Below are 22733 nucleotides of genomic sequence, written 5' to 3'. Positions count from 1 at the left end.
GCGTAACAGTTGCCTTTTGTAGACCTAGTGCGGCCAGCCGAAAGGCTGTGATCTTGCTCTGCGGCCCACATGCTGAGTTGAGTTTGAGACCCCTGCTTTAGAGGTAAGTCATTTCCAGAAAAGTATCTAAGAACCTACAAAGCTGAATCTCATATTCACATGTTAACCCATGTTAATTTCCTCATCACTCTCCATAGCTGTAACAAAGATCTATCAGAAATCACCTTCTGGAATTGCTTCCTTTTCTATAAATCAAGAGTGTTGACTTGAGTGATTTCCATCTAAGGCCCTTCTTAGTCTTGAATTCTGTGGTTCTAACTAAGCAACTTTTCATGTCTCCGTGGTCAGTGACACCACATCCTAATGGCTAAGAATAGTTTTATATGGGAAGAACCTCAAAGGTGCCCCATGGTAAAGAGCAAGCTTGCAGTTCCCATAGGCAGGGATCGTCACTTACCTCCATCCTGAATGACTATAGAATTCACTGTGGCATCTGAGGTCAGACGGAACAGATCTCCCTCCTTGATAACAACTTGCTTTGCAGAATCTTGTCCGGGATCCCAGTTCCTGAGACGAGGGTTTTGATCTGGGCAATTCTCTGTAAGACAACCCAACATCAGTTATCCTATCAACCCAACAAAATGCATGGATACCTTAAGCCAAATCCAAGCACTACCATCATTTGTTGCAATCTGTAATTAAAGGGCTGACATATTTTAATTTGCTGCCAGAAGGATGGAAATCCACTCCCTTCCCAGCAGAGATATGTCAAATCCTTCCTCCAAGCGTAAAAAGGTCTCATCACAAAGCTACGTTGCTACCATCTATTCAGGACACATTCCACAAAGTCAAAATGGAATTCCCCTGAATTATCTACTATAGAAATAAATCAACAGTAAGAAGCAAAACTGTACACTGTCCTTGGACTCACACTAGAAAGCTGTTTTAGAAAAGAAAATATGTTCACAACATAGTGGTAAGTAAAAAATGGAAACTGCTAAGCAACATGTATATTAGGTCTTCCCAAGTTCTTTCCTGTGCACAGCGTGTCATTAGTAGGTGACAGAAGCATCTCTTCCATTCCAAAGGCAATAGCTGATAAATATCACTATCTTTACACATGTACCCTTTCCAACAAAACTGCAAGAGGCAAGTGGCCAAAGACATGACTTCTCATTTTCAGATATGAGGAAACCACCACAGATTAAAGAAGCCAAACCCAAGATTACTCAGCACGTTGAGTGATAAGGAAGTACCCTTTAAGAAATAAAGTTTGCTTTACTTGTAGTGGCCCTTTAAGAAATAAGGTTTGCTTTACTTGTAGTGGCCCTTTAAGCAATAAGGTTTGCTTTACTTGCAGTGGCCCTTTACTAAACTTAGAATTGCCTCTTGAAATAATGAAACATAAAAGTATTCTGCATTGCCCTGGCCGGAGCTCAGCTGGTTGAAGCAGCGTTCCGACACATCAAGGTTCAATCCCCAGTCAGGGCACAGACAGGAGTCAGACAGTGAGTGCATGGATGGGTGGAACAACAAATCTATGTTTCTCTCTCTCTAACATCAATTAACAAAATTTAAAAACAAAGTATTCTGCATTGCCACAGCTATTTAATGCATGAGAACTTTAGTTTCTGCTATAACTTGAAAGAAGAGAGGGAAAAAAAACACCACACCAAAGTGGATCAATTAATGACCAAGTATTTATTGAGAATCAATTTGTCCACTCTTTGCTAGATACTTTAAAAATATATATAGATAGATATATAGATATGCATATAAAGCAAAGAGCCCACATTACTCCAAGCTTATAATCTAGCTTGGAAGAAAAAGACAAAATGTATGAAATAATTAAATATTGAACAACATGGTAGTTCCTTCAGGTGTCAAAGAGCTCAGAGAAAGGAGGGCTGGGAACCTTTGATGAAACAGGTGACAAGCACAGGCGAGATATGCTTGGGAATCATAAGAAGGTGGAAGGTATATGTTGGGAAATAATATAAGAAAAAGTAAAGAAACTGGGAACAGCACAAAGATATCGTTTTCTGATAGAAAGAAAATTCTGACTCCTCATTTTGAACCTGTACAACACTAATACAAACAGTTCGTTTCTAAGCACTCCTGTTGCCCGAGGCTTATGCTTTCCTCTGGAGGTGACTGGAACTACTACAGTTAAAAATTAGTCTTGCTCGTTAAGACCCTGGCAATTATTTCATGGAATTAATTTTCCTCATAGCAGCTTCCTAATCACTGATGTTCAATTCTGATAAATCAATGATCATCACTGTTATACTAAGAATAATCTTTAAACTTTCCTTCCCATTGAAGAAACAAGAATTTCTCTCTCGCATTTGTTCTGAATGCTGAGGTTTTAAGTTTTTTTTCTACCTCCCTCTCTTGCCATAAAACATCTAGCTGAAATTCTCCATGTTATATCAAAAGCAAACCTACACTCCATGTAACAAGCACTCCAGCTATGGAGAAGGAAATCCAGTCTTTTGATATCTAGAGTGGACTGCAATCGTTACATAATTCCTCTTTCTAATTCATAATTATTCCCCGGAAGCACATGCTTCATTAGAACCATCACCAAAAACTCCAGGCAGTTTCCTTCCAGTAAAGTACATTTATGAGGAAACGGGTGTCTGCAGGAAGCACTGGAAACTAGCTCAGCCTGCCACATCTTCCCGGCTACCCGCTCGGCGAGCAGTGGGTGTATCACCAAAGTTATGTAAGAGCAATAACCACACTGAGGCTGACCCTGAAATATTCCAGCATACCAAATCTTTCCACTGCTATTCTGCACTTATACTGCCAAAACATGAAACTGAAGAATGTTGATTCGAGGAACCACATCAGCAATTCAATGTCTTAGATGGAATACGAGAACACCAGTTAAAGCCACAGATTTCAGCTCTGATTTTCCACTAACCCAGCATCCCTTTCCTGCAAATTACTTGAGAAAAATAAATCAACAGCAGTGAGTTTGGTAACTGTCCTGGCAAGAAAAGGTGAGAAAGTCAATGTTATGGACAATGAAAAGCAATGTTATAAGTTCATAATGGGGTCTACTAGCATGGTTAACAAAGATGTTGACATGAACACATCTCTTACTTCAGGTCTATTTAGAAGTATTGACATGACCTCTCCCCAGAGCTTTAATGTCTGTAAAACCCCTGAATCACCCATGAACACCAAATAAAATAATATTTACAAGTCTTATACATGATAAGATGCTTCTCACATGTTATATCCATTGAGGAGGCATTTCATTTGACAAAAATACATTGTAGACTTTCCTGACCAGTTAGCTCAGTTGGTAAAAGGGTGCCATCCTGAAACACCAAGGTTGCAGCAGGTTCAATCCTCATTCAGGGGAAGCAACCAGTGGGTGCAGAACTAGGTAGGACAACAAATGAATGCTTCCCTCTCTCCCCCCCTTCCTCTCCCTTCTTTTCTCTGTCTCTCTAAAATCAATCAATAAATTTTTAAAAAATTTTATAGACTATAAAATGCAGATGACTATGGTGCCCAGCCCCAGCTGTTATGGTCTGCTGCTTCTCCCATAACCTGGAGCCTTCTGATTTTCACATGGATGAATGGGATCTGTTAGGAGGGCATTCTCTGTTGGTATAGTATTTAGGCTGACTGATAACAAACTTCTTTAAAAATCACCCAAAATACTAATATATTATCAACATTCAAAAAAAAGCAAAGGCTATATAGAAATTAAAACCTCCCTACATTATGTTTAACTATGAAGTAATGAGTGATATTTAGACAAATATTTCAGAAATCACACCTCCTAATGGGTGTTTTCCTTTTAGGATACACATGGTTCCTAAAAAACATTTGAAGCTTCCCTTTGGGAACAGTCCTCCAGACAGTTGCAAACCACAGAACACAAATCTTATTATTTTCACTTATATATACTTTTGAAAAATCAAATGTAGTTTTAGCACTACAGTTAGTGATTTTTCCCCCATTGATTTGAAAGAGAGAGAAAGAGAGAAACATCAACTCATTGTTCCACTTAGTTGTTCCATTTAGTTGTGCACTCATCGGTTGCTTCTTGTATGTGCCCTAACCAGGGATCAAACCCATAACCTAGGTGCACCAGGATGACACTCTATCCACTGAGCCACTTGGACAGGGCCTACAGTTAGTGATGTTCATCACTAAAAACTTTTGGCACTTGTAAAATCATACTTTCCACAAAGGATGAAATTGTGCTACCACAAGAACTCAATCAAGACTCTTAAAATTAGCATTTCGGAAATATTCCAAGAATGTCTTTAGCGTTGAGATGAAGTGACAAAATGAAAAGGAAGAGCCATCCTTTAATTTCATCATTTCCAATGGATTCCTCTAACAGTCATTCTCATTTAAAAGTTATACCTCATATTCACTGATTATATATTAGGTAGCTAGTGCCAACTTAAGACAAATCTTATTCTACTATTTTCCTCCCCTTCTTTCTCCTCCTAGAATACGTCCTATATGCACACATGCGTTCACACACATACAGGCTTATACACTTACCATCTGGAGCATATTTTGAGGATATTCCTAAAATGACTGCAAGTGCAACAAAAAATGAGAAGCTAGTAATAGCAAAGCAAATGAAAGTATTCTTGTGCCTCTTCTGCTTTTGGCTTTCTCCCTGGGCTTGCTGCTCTTCGGGTGAGAAAGCAAAACTGGCCCGGGCTTCCTGTCTGATGGAGGGACATTTGGCTGAAGCTTGGCTCTTTGGAGGAGGAGGGGGACGCAGTGGGACAACCTTCCCCGGAACATAGCCAGACGAGCGATGGCCGTTTCCATTTTGAGGTTGCAGGAAAGCAGGGGAGCGTCCCCTGGAATTAGTGGCATGCATGATACACTGTCACTGCGAACAGAAAAAAAAAAGTTAAGGTTCAGAAATGTGAGATTGAAACAGCATTTTTTTTTTACTATGTTTTATTGTAAAATATACACAACATAAAACTTATCACTTAAGCCATTTTTAAGTGTATATAGTTCAGTGACATCAAATAACATTCACAATGGTATACAACCATTATAACCATCTGTAGGGAAAACAGCTGTGTTAGGCTTGCTCGCTTGCGCTTTGCATGGTTGGTATCTGAGCACATGGCAATACCAGGTATATATAGCCTATAAAGTCTATGGGGCTTGTCCTCTGGGCAGAATGTGGATTGCCTAGCCACCACTATGGGGGCCATTTTGCTGTTTGTTCACCTGCTGCCTTGAGAAGCGGTTTCCCCTGCCTGTTTGCTCATCTGCTGCTGTGAGACTATTAAATGAAAATGGCCCAACGCTTTCCAACTCCGCAGTTCCTACCGTCTGCCCGAATTCAATGTGGACCCACCTGGCCTTGACCACTGGCATTACACCATCCATTTTCAGAACCTTTTCATCATCCCAAACAAAAATTCTATAGTCTTTAGGCCAGTGGTCCCTAACCCCCGGGCCGCAGACCGGTACCGGTCCGTGGGCCATTTGGTACCGGTCTGCAGAGAAAGAATAAATAACTTACATTATTTCCGTTTTATTTATATTTAAGTCTGAACGATGTTTTATTTTTTTTAAATGACCAGATTCTCTCTGTTACATCCATCTAAGACTCACTCTTGACGCTTGTCTCGGTCACGTGATACATTTATCCGTCCCACCCTAAAGGCTGGTCCGTGAAAATATTTTCTGACATTAAACCGGTCTGTGGCCAAAAAAAGGTTGGGGACCACTGCTTTAGGCTATAATTCTTCATTTCCACCTTCTCCTCAGTCCCTGGTAAATACTGTAATGACTTTTTAAACTACCTAGTCAACTTACATCCCTTTAGGGACAAAAAAGGAGTTCTATGGAAAGTAACCTCAGAGTGACCTTATCATAGATTCCTAATTGGGCAGGTCACGGTGGGAGTCACTCCCCAGTAATATAATTTTTTTAGTAAAAGGTTTGTCTTTGCCTTTAGCAGGCCCTGTCCACTGTCTCTGTGCATTGAAGTTAAAACACCTTTGAAATGCCTCTTTCCAGACCCCTCAAGCAAAACCACCTTCAAGAGAGCACAAGATATTTCACTGTCTTGTATAATCCATGCCTTGCTTCCGCCCAACTTTGTGTAATCTTCCTTAAATTCTTTGCATAAAAGAAGCTGCAAACTGCTATTCTAGGAAGCCTTTTTTAAAATTGAGTTTAGAAAGAGAGGAAGTGGGGAGGACGGTGACATCAATGTGTTGTTCTATTTATTTATGCATTCACTGGTTGATTCTTGTGTGTGCCCTGACTGGGGCCAGAACCTGCAACCTTGCTGTATCGGGACAACACTCTATCCAACTGAGCTAACTGCTCAGGGCTTTAGGAAGCATTTTTTAATTTTTCTCATTCTGTTGCAATCTTGCTTTCAGGTGTATCCTGTTTGGTTCAAATAAATTTTTATAAAAATTCTCTACAGGTTTGAACAGTCCTACATCAACAGCTAATATAATAAACTATGTGGACAATTGCCTTCACTAATCATCTAATTCCACTGCTTGTCAATCCTGACTGCACATTATAATTACTCCTTAATGTTAATGCCCAGTACCATGCTTCACATAACTAAGTCAGTATCCATGCACCTGTTCTCTCTCTTTTTTTTTTTTTTTTTTGGTATTTTTCTGAAGTTGGAAACGGAGGCAGTCAGACAGACTCCCGCATGCGCCCGACCGGGATCCACCCGGCATGCCCACCAGGGGGTGATGCTCTGCCCATCTTGGGGCGTCGCTCTGCCACAATCAGAGCCATTCTAGCGCCTGAGGCACACCTGTTCTCTTTTAAGTGTGACCCCACATGAGTTTCTCATAAGCACCTAGGTTGAGAGCTACTGTTCTACAGTAAATATTCTATTTTCATATACCTAAGAATCATCAGGGAAGCTGATTAATTAAATATTTAGATTCCTTGGCTCTCCACCCTAGTGATGCTGGCTCAGTTGGTGCAAAAAGAGACCTGAATTTTACGTTATTAAAATAATACGTGGGTGATGCAGAAGCAGGTGGTCTTACTTTGAGTGTTATTATTGTAGGTGCTACAATTGAACTTGAAGTTCATATGTCAAATGAAGACCACAGGAGGTGGTCTTCAAATTCCAACAGACAAACTCTCAGACTCAGTGTTTCTTTCCCCTCACTAGATTCATCTCGGAGTAAAGTACCTTAAATATTTCTACCTGTATTACCTCTTAACTATGTGAATTCATTAAGGGAGAAAGTCTAAAGTCCTTATTATCATTTTAAATCCTAAAATTTTGTTTAAAATAGTAGGCATTCAAAAGTATGGCTAAGATGATTAAAAATAGCTAACATCTATGGTGTACTTACTTCCAGGAACTGTTCCAAACACATTACGTGTATTAATTCAGCTAATACATTTAACACAACAAATCTATAGGTAGATGCCATTACCCCCGCTTTACACAAGAAAAACTGAGGCCTAGAAAGGTGAATTAGCTAATGTACAGGAGAACCAGGACTCAAACCAGGGCTCGAACCCAAGTGTTTTTACTCTAGAGTTTAGGCTCTTAAGAGTTACACTAATATGTGTTTCAAAGCAATTGAGAGGCAGTAATTTCAAAGAATCAGTTTCGCAAGGGTGTAGCTAGAACTGTGCTGAAAGCGCAGAGTAATACTGCAGAACTTCTTCATGCAGAAGTTCAGTAGAACTTCCCATACGTGGTTCTTTCTTAGCTAAGAAAAGCTGGCACACACAAAAACAGATAGTCCTTTCTATTTTTTACATTATTTATAGTAAGTACATATAAGTTTTTGAATGAAAGAATAAGTTTTGAATGAAGCTTTACTATTTCTTTGCCATGTGAAAGGAAGGAGGGAGGGAGGGAGGGAGGGAGGGAGGGAGGGAGGGAGGAAGGAAGGAAGGAAGGAAGGAAGGAAGGAAGGAAGGAAGGAAGGAAGGAAGGAAGGAAGGAAGGAAGGAAGGAAAAAGATGCTTTGCCACATACTGTTCTTTTTTTTTTTTTAAGATTTATTGATTCTTTAGAGAGGGGGAGAGAGAGAGAGGTGGAAGAGGAGTGGGAAACATCAACTCATAGTTGCTTCCCATATGTGCTTTGACAAGGCAAGCCTGGGACCTCAAACCAGCAACCTCAACGTTCCGGGTCTATGCTTCACCCCATCCACTGTACAATAAAACAACCACAGGTCAGGTGATATGATATTCTTATTGCAATGACTGTGGATAATTAAGATGTGCTCAGTGGCTTCAGAAATTTGATGTTCAATCTCTTCCATTACTTCCCTTCTTCAACAACTCGAGTGTTTCAGAGTCACGTGACTATAGTCAATAATACCCTTAAAATGAATTCCGCTCAACTTCTTCCAAAACAATAAATAAGATCCTAGTCATAAGGGTACCTCCAAGTTGCTCTAAATGACAGCAAATCTATTAACACAAAATGTGATCATTAGAGAAGCTACAAGTAAGCATTCTCAGGACCCAAAAGACCTAGAAATGAACAGGGACAGAAAGGGAATCTAATCAGCTAACTTTGCATGGAGCAAAGGACATTCTCAAAGTCAGTGTGTCTGTCAAAAACACTCGGTTTGTGGGGTTTGATTACTGAACAAAAGTAATTATTTGGATGAAGCTTAAGCTCCATGACAAAGGGAAAACAACGTGATTTGAGGTGCTACTGAAGAGACTGCTATATGTGTCAAGGCACAGAATAAAAGAATGAATACATTCTGCTGGAACGAACAAAAGACTATAACAAAGACCCCTTTATGATCATCTAATATCAAAGAAAGGACTAAACTAGATATTCTTGAGTGCCAGCCTCACCAGGGTGGGGATGAATCACAACTATCATGTGTGCGGAAGGGAGTGGGAATCTTTTGTTTAAAGCTGCGATCAGCTCTGACCGGTTGGCTCAGCAGTAGAGCGTCAGCCTTGCGTGTGGAAGTTCCAGGTTCGATTACCGGCCAGGGCACACAGAAGCACCCATCTGCTTTGCCACCCTTCTCCATCTCTTTTTTCTCTGTCTCTCTCTTCCCCTTCCACAGCCAAGGCTCCATTGGAGCAAAGTTGGCCTGGGCGCTGAGGATGGCTCCAAGGATGGCTCCATAGCCTCCACCTCAGGAGCTAGAATGGCTCCAGTTGTATAGGAGCAAGGCACTAGACAGGCAGAGCACTACCCCTTAGTAGGATTGCCCGTGGATCCTGGTCCCAGTCAAGTACATGCGGGAGTCTGTCTCTCTGCCTCCCTGCTTCTCACTTCAGAAAAATACAAAAAAAATAAAATAAATAAAAGATTAAAGGAGATACTGATTGTTGGGGGGGCTATAAAAAGATCATGATTTTTCAGAAAACTGAAATATTCTCACTTAAAGTTTTCAAACATGGTGCTATCTCATCCATGAAGCCCTCTCAGGATTTCACAAGTTCCCTTCATGTTTTTTCTGTCTTCTGTTTAAAACTCTTATTAGTTCATCTTGCTTTCTGCTTTATGTTTTAATTAATGTATGTACTTGTCCATCTCCTACAGTTGACTATAAACCTCTTAAGAGCAAGGACTTCTTACTTATCTTAGTATTCTCACAGGATCTTACACATAGTAGAGACTCAATAAATGCTTGTTGAACTTAGATCCCAGTCTCTCTTCCTCTCTCTCTCTCTCTCTCTCTCTCTCTCTCTCTCTTTCACATATACATGCCAGTGGTGGGATTCAAATAATTTAACAACCAGTTCTCGGCCCTAATGACTGTTTTAAGTATAAAAAAATGATATACCGAAAGGTAGTTTATTATTTCATGCATTTAATACTTAAATAAGAACAATAAAAGAGGTACACAAAACTAAATTATGTTATGAGTTTTAAAATATTAAATAATACCTGACAGAAAACAATAAAACTGTTATTTAAGATATTTCCATATTGCTTCTTGATTGGCGTCCTCACTTGCAATTTTTTTCACCTATGAACAGAATGAACATTACTACGGGTGTTTAGAATACGCTGTTGTTCAGATGAATGTTAAAAGAGTAAGGAATGTAAATTTGTGATTTCCACACTGAGCAACTGCTCAAGTGCCTACTTTAGAGAGAACCCTGATTGCAAGCACCATTTTAACAACCGGTTCACCAAACTCAACAAAATATTAAGTACTGGTTCTGCCGAACCAATGTGAACCAGCGAAATCCCACCACTGACACACGCAGATACACGCACATGCACGCACACATGCGCACATGCACTCACACACACACACACACACACACACACAGTCATTTCCCATTTAATTCTTCTTCAACACCCTTGAGGCTCTAAGAAATTTGTCTAAATCACATATGATTTGCCCTGATTTGGGGAAAAACTGAGAACTTTTACTACTTCAAGAAAAAAAGTCAATGCATTAATTTTTACAAAATGCGATCCTAGTAAGTAATCTAGTGGGTAAACAGTATTATTAACAACCACAAACAGGAATTCTAAAGATAAACAACAGCAAACTACAGACAATCTCAACCTCTTACAATATTTTATAATAGTTTTAACAACATATGAAATGCAGTAGACACATGGGAAAAAAGAAAAAGTTCCATTCCACTTTACATGGTTATGCTGACAGCCAATGATATGATTAAAGGGAATGTCTGGAAAGCCTTCTCAATAGAGATAAGGACTCTATAAAAGAGCTTGAGTTTTCATGTTCTTTCCATTTGCTGAGATGCTAAGGTAGGAGACAAATTCACTTCCATACGTGCTTAGCACTTACACACAGTGGTTGAGGGCTCTTGTCCTTTAGGCCATATGATAGGCCCTCCAACCCAACACCAAGAAAGTCCCATTACCCAGCACTGTACCAGGCATATTGGCTCCAACATATTGAACACCTAATGAAAATGCAATAAGTTTGACTCATGTAATAAGCTCTTTTAAATCCTGCCTGCATTTGTTATGAGGACATATTTTTGAATGGAAAATCCAGGCTTGTAAGAATAATCAAGAAGCTGGCATGATCTCATCAAGATTTTTTCTTCTTTGATCAAGAACATAACTCTTAAAACAGTATCCAACCTACAGTTCTATAAATTACAGTCTTTTTACAAGAGTTTCGGTACACTATCCAAAATCTTTTATTAAGATCTTACAGGTCTTTATAACACATTGACTCATATGCTCATCATAGCAAAGAGTAAAACATGCCAAGAAAAAGAGGTGTTCATGAATCATCATGAAGATAAATGATAGATGTTTATAATTATTAGTAATTATGACCTAATAAAATTAGCCAGTTCCTAATGGTCTTGAACTTCCAATAATGGTTCCAACTTATAATCTCCTGTTTTAGGAGAAAAAAAACAGAAAATAATATTGCAGTGATTTTTTAGGTTTTTTTTTTTTTTCAGGGGGAGTTAGGTTGGGTGATTCGTTTAGTTGTTTTTTAAATTCAGATTATGCCTGCAGTTATACATAAACAATGCAGTTATAGATAAACAATAATGCAAAACTGTTCAATAAGGAATACACTTAAAAGTTGACTTTTAGGCCCTTTAATTTCTCAAACTGTCAAATAAATATTTAAGTGTGATCAATGTTCTTATGAAAATTGTGTATTTAAATACACAGTATAAAAAATTTTAGAAACAAAGGTTGAAATAGAGTTTTTTTGGGGGGGCTTTTATATACAGTTTAGAGAACTGTATTTCATTATATATTCTATTCTCAGAGCACAGAGGATAAAATACATTTTTCTACAACCGCTGCAAAGAAATTCAACAAAAATGCTAGGTGTAAACCTATAGCTATCTGGGAGAAAATAAGACAGATGGTGAGAAAAAATTAAGTTCACTTCCATTCAGAGATGTGCTTGGTTTTGTGTAAGCACAGTCCCAAAGAACCAAATACCCTGCAATCTCTAGTGCCTTCACACTCTGCACAAAACACAGGTTCCGTTATAATCACGCATTTGTACTTGCCTTAGCCCTGTTGTCTTTTTCTTTCAACTCTCAAAATCAAGATGAGTCACTATCACCTGGTATTACAGTACATTCTCAAGAAATAAAACACTTTGAACAGTTAGTTTACTTACATTGATCCTGGTTCATAAGTCCTAAGCTGATCATACCCAAGCCAATGCTTAGAGGTGGAATGGGACTGCGTCAACCTATCATCATAAACCTCTTCCAATGAAGTAAAAGAATTGTTCTACCTTAAGTCCAGTCTGCTAACCTTCTTTATCCACTTGGTTGATCTAGACATATATGATGAAGGATATTCCCCAAAATTAAGTCTATTCACCAGACTTCTAGTTTGGTATCACCATGTATTGTTCACATTACCTCCTCCCTCAAAAACTTTTTTTGCCAATATACACTAACTCTATTAAAATATAATACAGAAAAATAATAAGGACTATTTCAAACACAGAGTCCTAAAAAGATTAAAGTTACTAAAAAAATTGGGTCACTAAGCACTAGAGCTAGAATAAGTATGTGAGTTAGAATAAGTATTATTCTAAAGTTAGCAGATATTTGTCTTTTTCCTGCTTAGAAATTTACTTTTCAGTTAAGCTATACAGTATTTTTTTTTTTTTGCTAGAAAACAGTCAAGAAATAGTAAATCCCTGGAAAACAAAAATTAACAAAAAACTCTCTGTTTGCTTACGTCGAAAACAATGAAACAAATGTTTAAGGATATGTATTTAAAGAATTCAGATTAGCAAATTAGCTACAATCACAAAAGTGGATATGTCCTCAGCAAATTATATTATTATCTCCTGTTAAAAAACAGGTCCCTCAAAACAAAGAGTTTTTATTTCTATCTAATGCCAAAACTAAACCAAGGGGATAGTTTCCTGCGTTATTTTTTTAAGTTAAATAAGTGACCTCTAAGAGATATTTTAATCCATTTATTTCTCTCATTTATTCAAGGTACATAAGGCAGATGTCTAATATTTCTGCCAGTAAATTAACTTATTAATCCTGTCTTTTTTCAAATTTGTTAAGCATGTCCATGAAAAGCAATGCCTGACCCTAAAACCAAGATGGCTGTTAGAGTGAAAAGGCAGGAGAATATTATTATGGGCAACAAAAGAGAAAGAAAGGGGGAAAAATACAGATCTATAGACCAACAGGGTGACAATCTACAGAAAGAATAACACTGAAGAATATTTAATACTTTGTCCAATCAAAAATAAAAATGTTTGAAAAGTAAAATATATAGGCCTCTGCATGGAAAAATTAAAGGATAAACAAAACTGGAGGGAAGAAAATTGTTTTTCAACTTGGAAAACTGAAGAAAGAAGAGGGTCGTGTTACCTACCAGTTTTCTGCTTTTCACTTCTTTCCTCTCTCTAAATACTATTCCTCCGATTCCTTTTTCTCCTTTATTCTTTCCTTTGAAAAGCTGTTCTGTGTTCTCTTCTCCCTCCCAATTCTCCTTAGACCATCCCCCTTCGCCTCTGCTCCCCACCGGCTGAGGGGACACTGCAGAAAGGCTCTCAACCTGCTGACAGTGACGGATAGCTGTGCAGAGGCACACAATGGCAGGCTCAGGCATGTCATCAGCCTTGCAGCTGGCCTTCGAAAGAAAGAACCAAAACCAGAGTCTGACCTGCGGAAGGCTGATTTAATTAAGGTTATAGCAAAGGGCAAAGCTGCCTGTGTGCTGGATTCTCTGCCAAGCGCCAGAGACAAAGCTTTAAAATACTTCTCAAGAAGAAAGAGCCAAGAAAGTTATGTCGGTAGAATGTTAAAAGGTAGGGGGGAAAAAAGAGATGTGTTTGATAAATAGGCACAGATGTACCAAAAGTTCATGATCCAGTGATATACAAGCATCACAATGCAGTGATAATAGGAAACTTATAATGAGTATGTTTTGACATGCCTTTCAAACTAAGAAATATTCCAGATGAATAATGAGATGTGCAGACTGAAGTGATCCAGAGCTGCTCAATCCATGATCAAAGCAAAGTTTCTATTAATGGCAGGACCAGGATCAGAATTCAAGTGTACTATTTCTCATATCTACAGCACACAGCCTATTTTAAATACACTATTAACCACAGAGGGTAAAGCCTTCCAAATGGACAAGGTTTGAGCATCTCTTATGAGATAAGGATTCTGCTAAATGATGGGGACCCAGTGGTGCAAAAAACATGATTTCTGCCTTCAAGGAGCTCAAAAACCAGCGTTGAGGGGTCTGAGATGACCTGCATAAACAGTAATTACCACACATGTTGGGGCAAAGACATTGGGCTAGTCAGTCTAAAGAAGTGAAACCCATGGTTTATTAAATCCCTACAAATGGAACAGAGTTTAAAGTTTTAAGAGCTCTGGCAAACTTACCAAAACGTACATGGTCAGACCACTACTACTAGCTTCCTTACTTGGTGTGTGTGAACTAAAATCTAACACTGAACTCTGCCACTAACATGACAACAGACTGTCCAGCAATGACCAATATGGGGGGAAACAACAGCTTCATGAAGTCTGTCATATTCTCTGGAAGGCTGAAAGGAAGAGTCACCCACAGGTAAGTTGCAGGCGGAAACACAAAACAATCAGTCACAGTCCCTGTCCTCCCAGGGTATGGGAGACCTAGGCCTACCAAAGGGACCATCTTACACCTCCTTCACAGTCTCCTCGAGAAAAATGGCAGGGTCCCCAGGGCACGAACAATTCTCAGCACTAGAGCGGTGGCTGGACTTTGCACAGCTGGACAGGGTGGACCAGGCAAAAGGGGGCTGTATGATGAGCTCAGGTGCCACAAGCAAAAAGGGGCAGCAAGATCTAATACTTAAGCTTTTAAGGGTAAAGCCAAGCTCAGATACAGAGCGACCAGGTGGCTGGGGAAAATTATGCATGAGCTGACCATACACTGCCAAGGCTGGACGTATGGTAATAACAGGCAGTGTTAAATCAATGGAGGCACTTGGACAAGCAGCACTTACATTAATGAAAAGATGTCATTCGCCATGCTGAAAAGATGTTTCATCTCTCAGTTGACCTTTTCAGCTATACCTTCACACACCACCTACTTCCTACCGGATTGCTAGCTTCTTGACAGCACTAGTACTTTGTTTCTGAGTATGCGAAGGATGGCTGGGGAATGGCTGACATGAAACACCTATCAAACAATTAAAGCCAAACTTTTGCATTAATAAAGTATAATATTTTCAAATCCTCATATGACATTTATTTTTATAGTAGAAGCACTAATGGTATTAAAAAACAATGTTATGTGGGTTTTTTCTTATTTTACCACAATAAGAAAACCAAACAATCACTCATTTTTCTCATTCCTTCTGAAACAAAAATCAGGTATTTGTACTTGTGCTAAACTTAATCTTTCCAATCCCTAAAATGTTAATATAATTAGTTTCCCAACCTCATGTGAAAAAATTATGCAGGGAAGTTAATCACGATTAGCTGAGACCATTATGGCAACAGAAAGCTTGTAGTGCAATCCAATAATTAGGCAAGAGCCCCCCAAAATAGTAACAATTTCACTCTTTGGAGAAACTTAGTGATCAAGCATGACCAGGACTTCTCCTTTGAGATGAATGTTCATAAATTTTAAGATACATCAGATTCAGAGTCAAGAGGGCAATTCTTTTCTCAGTGGCTCAATATCACTTGTCTTTAACTGCAACCTTTTCAGGAAACAATAAGTTCCAATTGTACATCTATGCAGCTTCAAAGCCATTTTCTTAAACACATTAAAGCTAAGCCTATCACAGCTCTCCTAGGCAAACTTTTCATAATAAAAAATGTTGCCATCAAATGTTGCCCAATTTTTATTTTTTATCCATACTAAGATGAAGCCCTGCTAAATAAATATAAAATGTTTATCACTTGCCACCACATTACGAAAACAAACGTCTTGTTACAAATCAGATTAAAAGGGTAATCTAATATTAACAATTTCAAAGCAGATTTGCCTACAAGATCAAAGGACTCATATGTTAGGAGGTAGCAATTCTGTCTTAAGTCATACACAGTTTCTGAGTCTCTTTTACTTTTTATTATTATTATTTTTTTTTTTTTTTTGTATTTTTCTGAAGCTGGGAACGGGGAGAGACAGTCAGACAGACTCCCGCATGTGCCCGACCGGGATCCACCCGGCAAGGGCACGCCCACCAGGGGGCGATGCTCTGCCCCTCCGGGGCATTGCTCTGCCTCGACCAGAAGCCACTCTAGCGCCTGGGGCAGAGGCCAAGGAGCCATCCCCAGAGCCCGGGCCATCTTTGCTCCAATGGAGCCTTGGCTGCGGGAGGGGAAGAGAGAGACAGAGAGGAAGGAGAGGGGGAGGGGTGGAGAAGCAAATGGGCGCTTCTCCTATGTGCCCTGGCCGGGAACCGAACCCGGGTCCCCCGCACGCCAGGCCGACGCTCTACCGCTGAGCCAACCGGCCAGGGCCTCTTTTACTTTTTTTTAAAAAGAGACAGCTTAATAAAGACCTTAGGCCTCATTCACCTTTGTATTGCTCACAGCAGCCAGCACACTACGCCTTGCACATCTTAGGAATGCAATAAAATATTTGCTAAACATAGTTCCTAACAAACAACATTAAAGGATTCCCAAAGCAACTACAAAAAAAAGAAAGGAATATGCAAACATATTTTATATGCTTTTGCCTTATGATTCATAATACAAATCTGAATAATGTTTCCAGGAACTTGCTTCCTTAAAAAAAAAAAAAGTGCACTTCTACAATATTTGACATTTCTTTACTATTTTTAGAAAATGCTTTTACACTTAGTTTCTTATTTGATACTTAACCCCCTTATATGCACAATATCCTGTGTAGATTCTCCTAAACAAAAAAGAAGTTATACTGTCTGCCTTAAACTTGAGTGCAATGGGTTTCTAAGCCTAAATGTAAATTATTTCACCATTAAGACATTAAAATCACTAAAATTGCTAAAACAAACAAACAAAAAAAAAAACCCAAAACAAAAAAAACTAACAAATTAGAACACACTGGAGAAAAAAAATGCTGACTAGAAATAGGAACAAAGGGGTTCTTGTCCCTGTTCAGCCATTAATTTACTACATGACCTTACCTAATTAGTCAGCCTCTCTGGGTCTCTACTTCCTCGTTTCAGTATTATTTTTAAGGCCCTTTACAAGTACATGCTAAGATTCAGCATGTGCAGCACTGACTTGAAAACTAATTTACAGTAATGATGCCCTCCGCCCAAAACTTTAACATGACAGTTTTAAATATCTGAGTATGGATTTCTATCAAAGGCCACTTATTAAAATGTCAGATGAGTTTCAGTCCATTCCCAGACAAGAATTAAAGCAAGTATATTAACGCAAGCCGTGCTTAAAGATTCAAGTTTCACCTAGACAGCAGCTGCTGTTATTGAGAGAACAGCCTTTCTCTAACAGTGTAGTTGAAAATTACATCTCTTTACAAATGGAGAAAACTAGTTCAACTAGGGTAATTTTTTAAAAAATTATTTTTCAGTTATGATTGATATACAGTATTATATTGGTTTCAGGTGTACAACATAGTGATCAGGCATTTATATACCTTATGAAGTGATCATCCCAGTAAGTCTAGTACCCATCTATCAAGGGTGATTTTATGGCTTCAACAATGCAGATGCATAGCTTTCTTTTCCTTTTCTATATTCCTTTTGTTAGGATAGAGGAAAGTGGAAGGGCTAACTTGACTTGAGAGGTGGGGTTAAGACTATGGAAGTTATAGAACAGACCCAGACAAGCTCCTCTCAATTGATGTACTATACTAGACAGCCCAGCCTTCCAATTGAGTGCTCAAAACCCGAACACCATGAAAAGGTTTCCAATGGCTGGAATGTCTGAACAAGTGAGGAATGCCATATGACAATAGCTGATGTCTGAAAACTCCCTGTTCAGAAAATGAAAATCTGTGACTGAGATCCATTAGACTAAATTATGATTTGTATCTATTTGTGACTTTAAAAAGAACATATTTTGAAAGTACCTTTTGATATCAAACGGTACGAGCTTGTATGGTACTTTATCATATACATAGTATATTAAATCTAAGTTAATCCTCAAAGAATTCCATCAAGTATTTTAAACTCGTTTTAGAGACGAAGCAAGCCAAGTGCAAAGAATTGGGGGGATTTGCCCAAAGCAGATGGTTAGCAACTGCAGAGTCTTGTTTTAAAATGAGTTCTGATTTTAAGTCCTTTAACCTTTATGTTTCAAAATGGACCTTTGATACGAGTTATCAGTCCCTACTGTTTTGTCTGATTTAGGAAATTTTAGTTTTCACTAAACTGCTCTGCTCTCCCCCCAAAAAAACTGGTCTTCCTTTGGGTTTTTAAAGCATTCTATGCTTAATTTTCCAAATACACACTTACTGAGCCTTCTCACTGTTCATTTCCTTTTCTCCTTTGCTGGACTCATTTCTTCAACAGCAGAGATTGTCTTATCTTCCTTTATAGATAGAAGCCACCACACATTATCGACACTCCCTATGACCTCCCAGGAATCAACCACTCCATCCAACTCCCTCTCCTAAACAGCAAGAACCCTCTACAGAGCTGGCAGGCATTCAGTTTGCTTCCACAGGGCTTGACACACTATAGGCGATTAATAATTGCTAGTTAAATGTATGGTGAGTGGGAGGGTAGATAATGCAATACTCATATTTTACAGTACTTTACAAGGTACAAATTTACATAGCGCCTCCCATGTGAGTCTTAAATTGTGAATTTGATAGTGACCATATAAATGTTCTTAAGTGTAGTTTATCACCGCATCATTCTCAGTTTCAAAAAGTTGCCCAGAGGTCATAACTAGTAAGTAGTAGCACTTCAACTTCAGTGTAGCTCACAACTACTTCACTCTCTTGCTTTTGCCTTCTATTTCCAAGGTAGCTGTTTGAGAACAGGCTTGATTAGGTCTAGTAGAACACTAATGAGGTGTTGTTCCATCCTAGTATCCAGCTGTGAAATTTGAGCCTTCTGAAAGCCTGTGGGTTACAGGCTAGATGAAGAAAGGAGACCTTACTCAATCAGTTGTCACAAAGGAAATCATGTAAGAATTCACTGATTCAACTTCCCTGTCCACACACACACTGACCAGTCCTCAGTTGCTCACTCAGGTAAAGGTTGTTAAAGTAGAACACATGATGACTCAGAACTCACTTCTAACCTCAATTTGCTGAGCCTGTAAATACACATTCATCAGATAAAAACCATCAGGGGGACTGGCTTTCTTTTCAACAGTCAGAAGCCTGACTTCCCAGTTCCCCTCCCACACACTCTGATCCTGCAGATACACAGAAAGATGAGGGGAATGCTTTTATTGAAAAGCATCAGATGGTGCTACCCAAGGTTTCCCAAGAGGAGGAAGTGCCTACTGCACTTTCTTCAGTGGTGCCCAGAAATGCAAACTCAAATGATCCCTTTGCATAGCCAATTTAAAGCACACAACTAGAGTATGATGCCCAGATACACAACTAGAGTATGAATGCCCAAACCAACTTGGAAAACAGCAAGCTTCCTTCAAGTGTCAAACAGTAATAGCTCCATTTCAGCCAACCAAAGAAATTTAAGACTAAATTATTAAATGTGTTTGTTTTTAACTCAGAGTTATTTCCAACAGGTATGCCTGACTGCCTTGAGGACTCAGGCCTCTCTCAGCTCAGGTGAACCTCCCGCCCTGCCTCCCGTCTAAAATTCTCCACTTTGATCTAGAAAGAGCTCTAAAAGACATCTGCGAACGCTCAACACGTGCAATTATGCAACATCACATCACATTGTCATACTGAAGCAAGCAGAAGGAACACAAGCCAGTGAGTGGCTCCTACGTGGAATGAAAGTTCTTAAAATTATTAAGCACTCTATCCGTAACTCCTACTGCTGATGAAAGGAGACATACATCAAAGCCTGTTTTCCTAATTTACGTGGAGAATTTAAGTGAACAGTTCCCGCCCCACAGCCAGGTCTGGTGACACACATCAACCCTCAGCAGAGAGCATCCAGGGATGTCAGGTCCTAGATTTTATTGCAAGGAATGTAGCAACTAGCATTAACTGCAGCATTTTGGGGGCCTCACGGTTCCCCCTCCGTTGCCAAGACCTCATAACTCTGCAATGGAAAGCTAGTATTTGGGGTCTAAGCTGAACACGATATTAACTCCTCGCCGTACTTGAACTGAAAGCGAGGTGGGGGCGGGGCCACGCCAACCCCAAGTTGTAAAGAGACAAAGATCACCCCAAAGACATACGCGCGCGCGCGCACACTGAAGCCGAGACTCTGCAACACACATTCCATCAACCTTTCACTGCAGTCGGCTTCCTGTGGGGTTTCTTCCCCCAGCCCACCCCTCTCCAGAAAGTTTGAGGCTGTTCACTCCGACTTTCAAAGGTCCATTGTTTCCTTCCCCGTAAAGGCAATAAAAAGAGAGAGGGAGAAAGAAATCACAGACCAAGGACTCCAAAAGACCCTTTCTTATGGTGAGGATTTACTCCGGGGTAGTCTTGTTGCTCCTAATCCAAAGAGGGGAAAGGCGGCGCGCGGGGGTAGCGGGGAAGGGTGCTGCAGGGGGCGGGAGAAGGTTTTCCATTTCAGCAGAAATGCCCAAATGCCAAGCAACCCGGCGCAGGGAAGATGCGGGGGGTGGGGGGCCACGGTCCGCCCTCTCACAGTGGCCCGCAGGGGGCAACGAGAGAGGCGGAGCGAGGGCGGGTGACCCCATCTCTTCTTACCTTTCCCTGCCCCGCTCAGCGTCGGCCAATTCAGGTGCCTACACAACTGTCCAAAGAGACGGAGCCGAGCTCTGGGCGTCCCCAGGTCCAGATCTCCTCTCCATGGCCACGGAGCCCCTCAAGCCCCGGCGCCTTCCGCCGCCGCCGCCGCCGTTGCTTTTACGCAACTGGCAGCCACAGCCACAGCCTCAGCGTGTAGGTGAAACTCTCCTCCCGGGAGTGACGCGCGCCTCCCTCCGCCTCCTCCTCTCCCAGCCCGGAGCCGCGGGGGCAGGGGCCTCGGCTGGCTCTCTCCCGGAGCAGCCGCTCGGCTTTCCTGCCTCTTCCCCTCCGGGAGGAAGAGGAGGAGAATGGTGGCCCGGGCGGCGCGGGCCGGAGCGTCCCCGCGACAATGGGGAGGAGGCGGCAGCACGGGGCTGAGGGGGTTCCCGGGAGTCGCGCTTGTCCCTGGTCGGCGGGCGCCGCGGCTCACTAGGGTCGCGCTCAGCCACCGCCGGCCAGACAAGCGACCCGGCTCTCTTGAGGCCGAGGGCTGCGGATTGGGCCGGCGGGCAGGCAGCACCGAGGAGGTGGAGGGAGAGGAGGAGCCTGCGGCCGGAGGAGGCGGTGGCCGCGCCGGGCTCCTCCCGCCACACCCGCTCTGCGCGAGCTGCGGACCCCGGCTCTCCGAGCTGGTGGCGCGGCGCTAGGGAACAGCTACCGGAGCACGGCCGCCGGGGCAGGCTACCCGGCCAGCGCCCGGGACTGCAGCTGCCAGCGCCACCCTGCCGCGCCGCGCGCACAGGGCCTGGCTGAACTTGACCCTGCGCCCCATCACTTCCGGGCCGAACCTGACCGTACCCCCATCACCTGCAATTGAGCCTCACTCTGCGCTGCCATAACCCCCCAAAGGGAGGAGTTGTACTTCCACAACTCCTGCAAATGTTCTGTTCGTCCGACCACCGCACCACGGCTGCCCCCACCTGGCCAACCACGGTCTCTTGTGTTCTTAAGCTTTTCCGAAGAACAAGCCAGCTCTCGGGTCAGTACAGCTCCCCTGGCAGCTCTGAATGGCCCCAGCACACCGCTCTAATGTCAGAATAAATACACCTATGCCTCCCCACGCCCCCGTGCTCGCGCCACTCTGGAATGGCTGCCGCTTGCAGGAGTGGCGTTAAAAGCCACTCCCAGGCCCACCACAGTGTCTTTGAGTACCTCTGTTTGGACGCCCCCATCCGGGCTGGAAAAGCCCAGCTCCACCACCCGGCCCCTGGCTGGAGCTGCTATCGCGGAGGAAAAGCCTTGGCTCCAGCTAAGGGGGGTCCGGCTTGATTAGTCACACCCACGAGGTTCCAAGCTAGTGACAGCAGCAGGATTGCCAAATCCGGGCCGTCTTCATCCTCTTTTTAGTTCAGAATTGGAAGTTTTCCCTCTAGGGAACTCTGTCAGTGAGTGAGTACTGTACAGATAGGATTGTTCAGGCTTTTTTTCTTTTAATAACTCAGTCATGTAACCAAGACACACCCAGCAGGCGGGAAGGAGAATTTCCTATTTCAAGCATTTTGGTTCAGGACTTTGTAGGATTTATGTTTCTAAATCATAGCTGATGATAAGATTCCCCTGGGGCATTTTGAAATTTTTGGATTCCCAGACCTCACACTTAGTGAATCAGAGGGGCCTGACATATGTAAGTTAAAGAAACAGTGCTAGCGAGCATCCTCAAATTAAATAAAGCCTTGGTAAGATGCCTGCCAAATAGCAACACCATTCAGTGTTGAGACCTTAAAGCAGGGGTCCCCAAACTACTGCCCACAGGCCACATGCGGCCCCCTGAGGCCATTTATCCGGCCCTCCGCTGCACTTCTGGAAGGGGCACCTCTTTCATTGGTGGTCAGTGAGAGGAGCATAGTTCCCATTGAAATACTGGTCAGTTTGTTGATTTAAATTTACTTGTTCTTTATTTTAAATATTGTATTTGTTCCTGTTTTGTTTTTTTACTTTAAAATAAGATATGTGCAATGTGCATAGGGATTTGTTCATA

The 22733-nt window shown here is 41.4% G+C and overlaps 1 protein-coding gene across 1 annotated transcript in view; it reads right to left on the bottom strand.

The window, feature by feature from the left end:
• Nucleotides 1–21216, bottom strand: part of CEMIP2 (cell migration inducing hyaluronidase 2) — a 79370-nt gene extending 58154 nt beyond the window's left edge. The window contains exons 1-3 of the mRNA XM_066368004.1: nucleotides 20714–21216; nucleotides 4540–4882; nucleotides 458–598 (exon numbers count right to left, since the gene is read on the bottom strand). Coding sequence (XP_066224101.1) covers nucleotides 458–598; nucleotides 4540–4870 — 472 coding nt within the window. The 5' untranslated portion in view covers nucleotides 4871–4882; nucleotides 20714–21216. The remainder of the gene's footprint in view (nucleotides 1–457; nucleotides 599–4539; nucleotides 4883–20713) is intronic.
• Nucleotides 21217–22733: the final 1517 nt, after the last annotated feature.

The sequence above is a fragment of the Saccopteryx leptura genome, chromosome 2 (assembly GCF_036850995.1).
Source record: "Saccopteryx leptura isolate mSacLep1 chromosome 2, mSacLep1_pri_phased_curated, whole genome shotgun sequence".
Lineage (NCBI taxonomy): Eukaryota > Metazoa > Chordata > Mammalia > Chiroptera > Emballonuridae > Saccopteryx > Saccopteryx leptura.
This window is presented reverse-complemented; position numbering and strand designations above follow the sequence as displayed.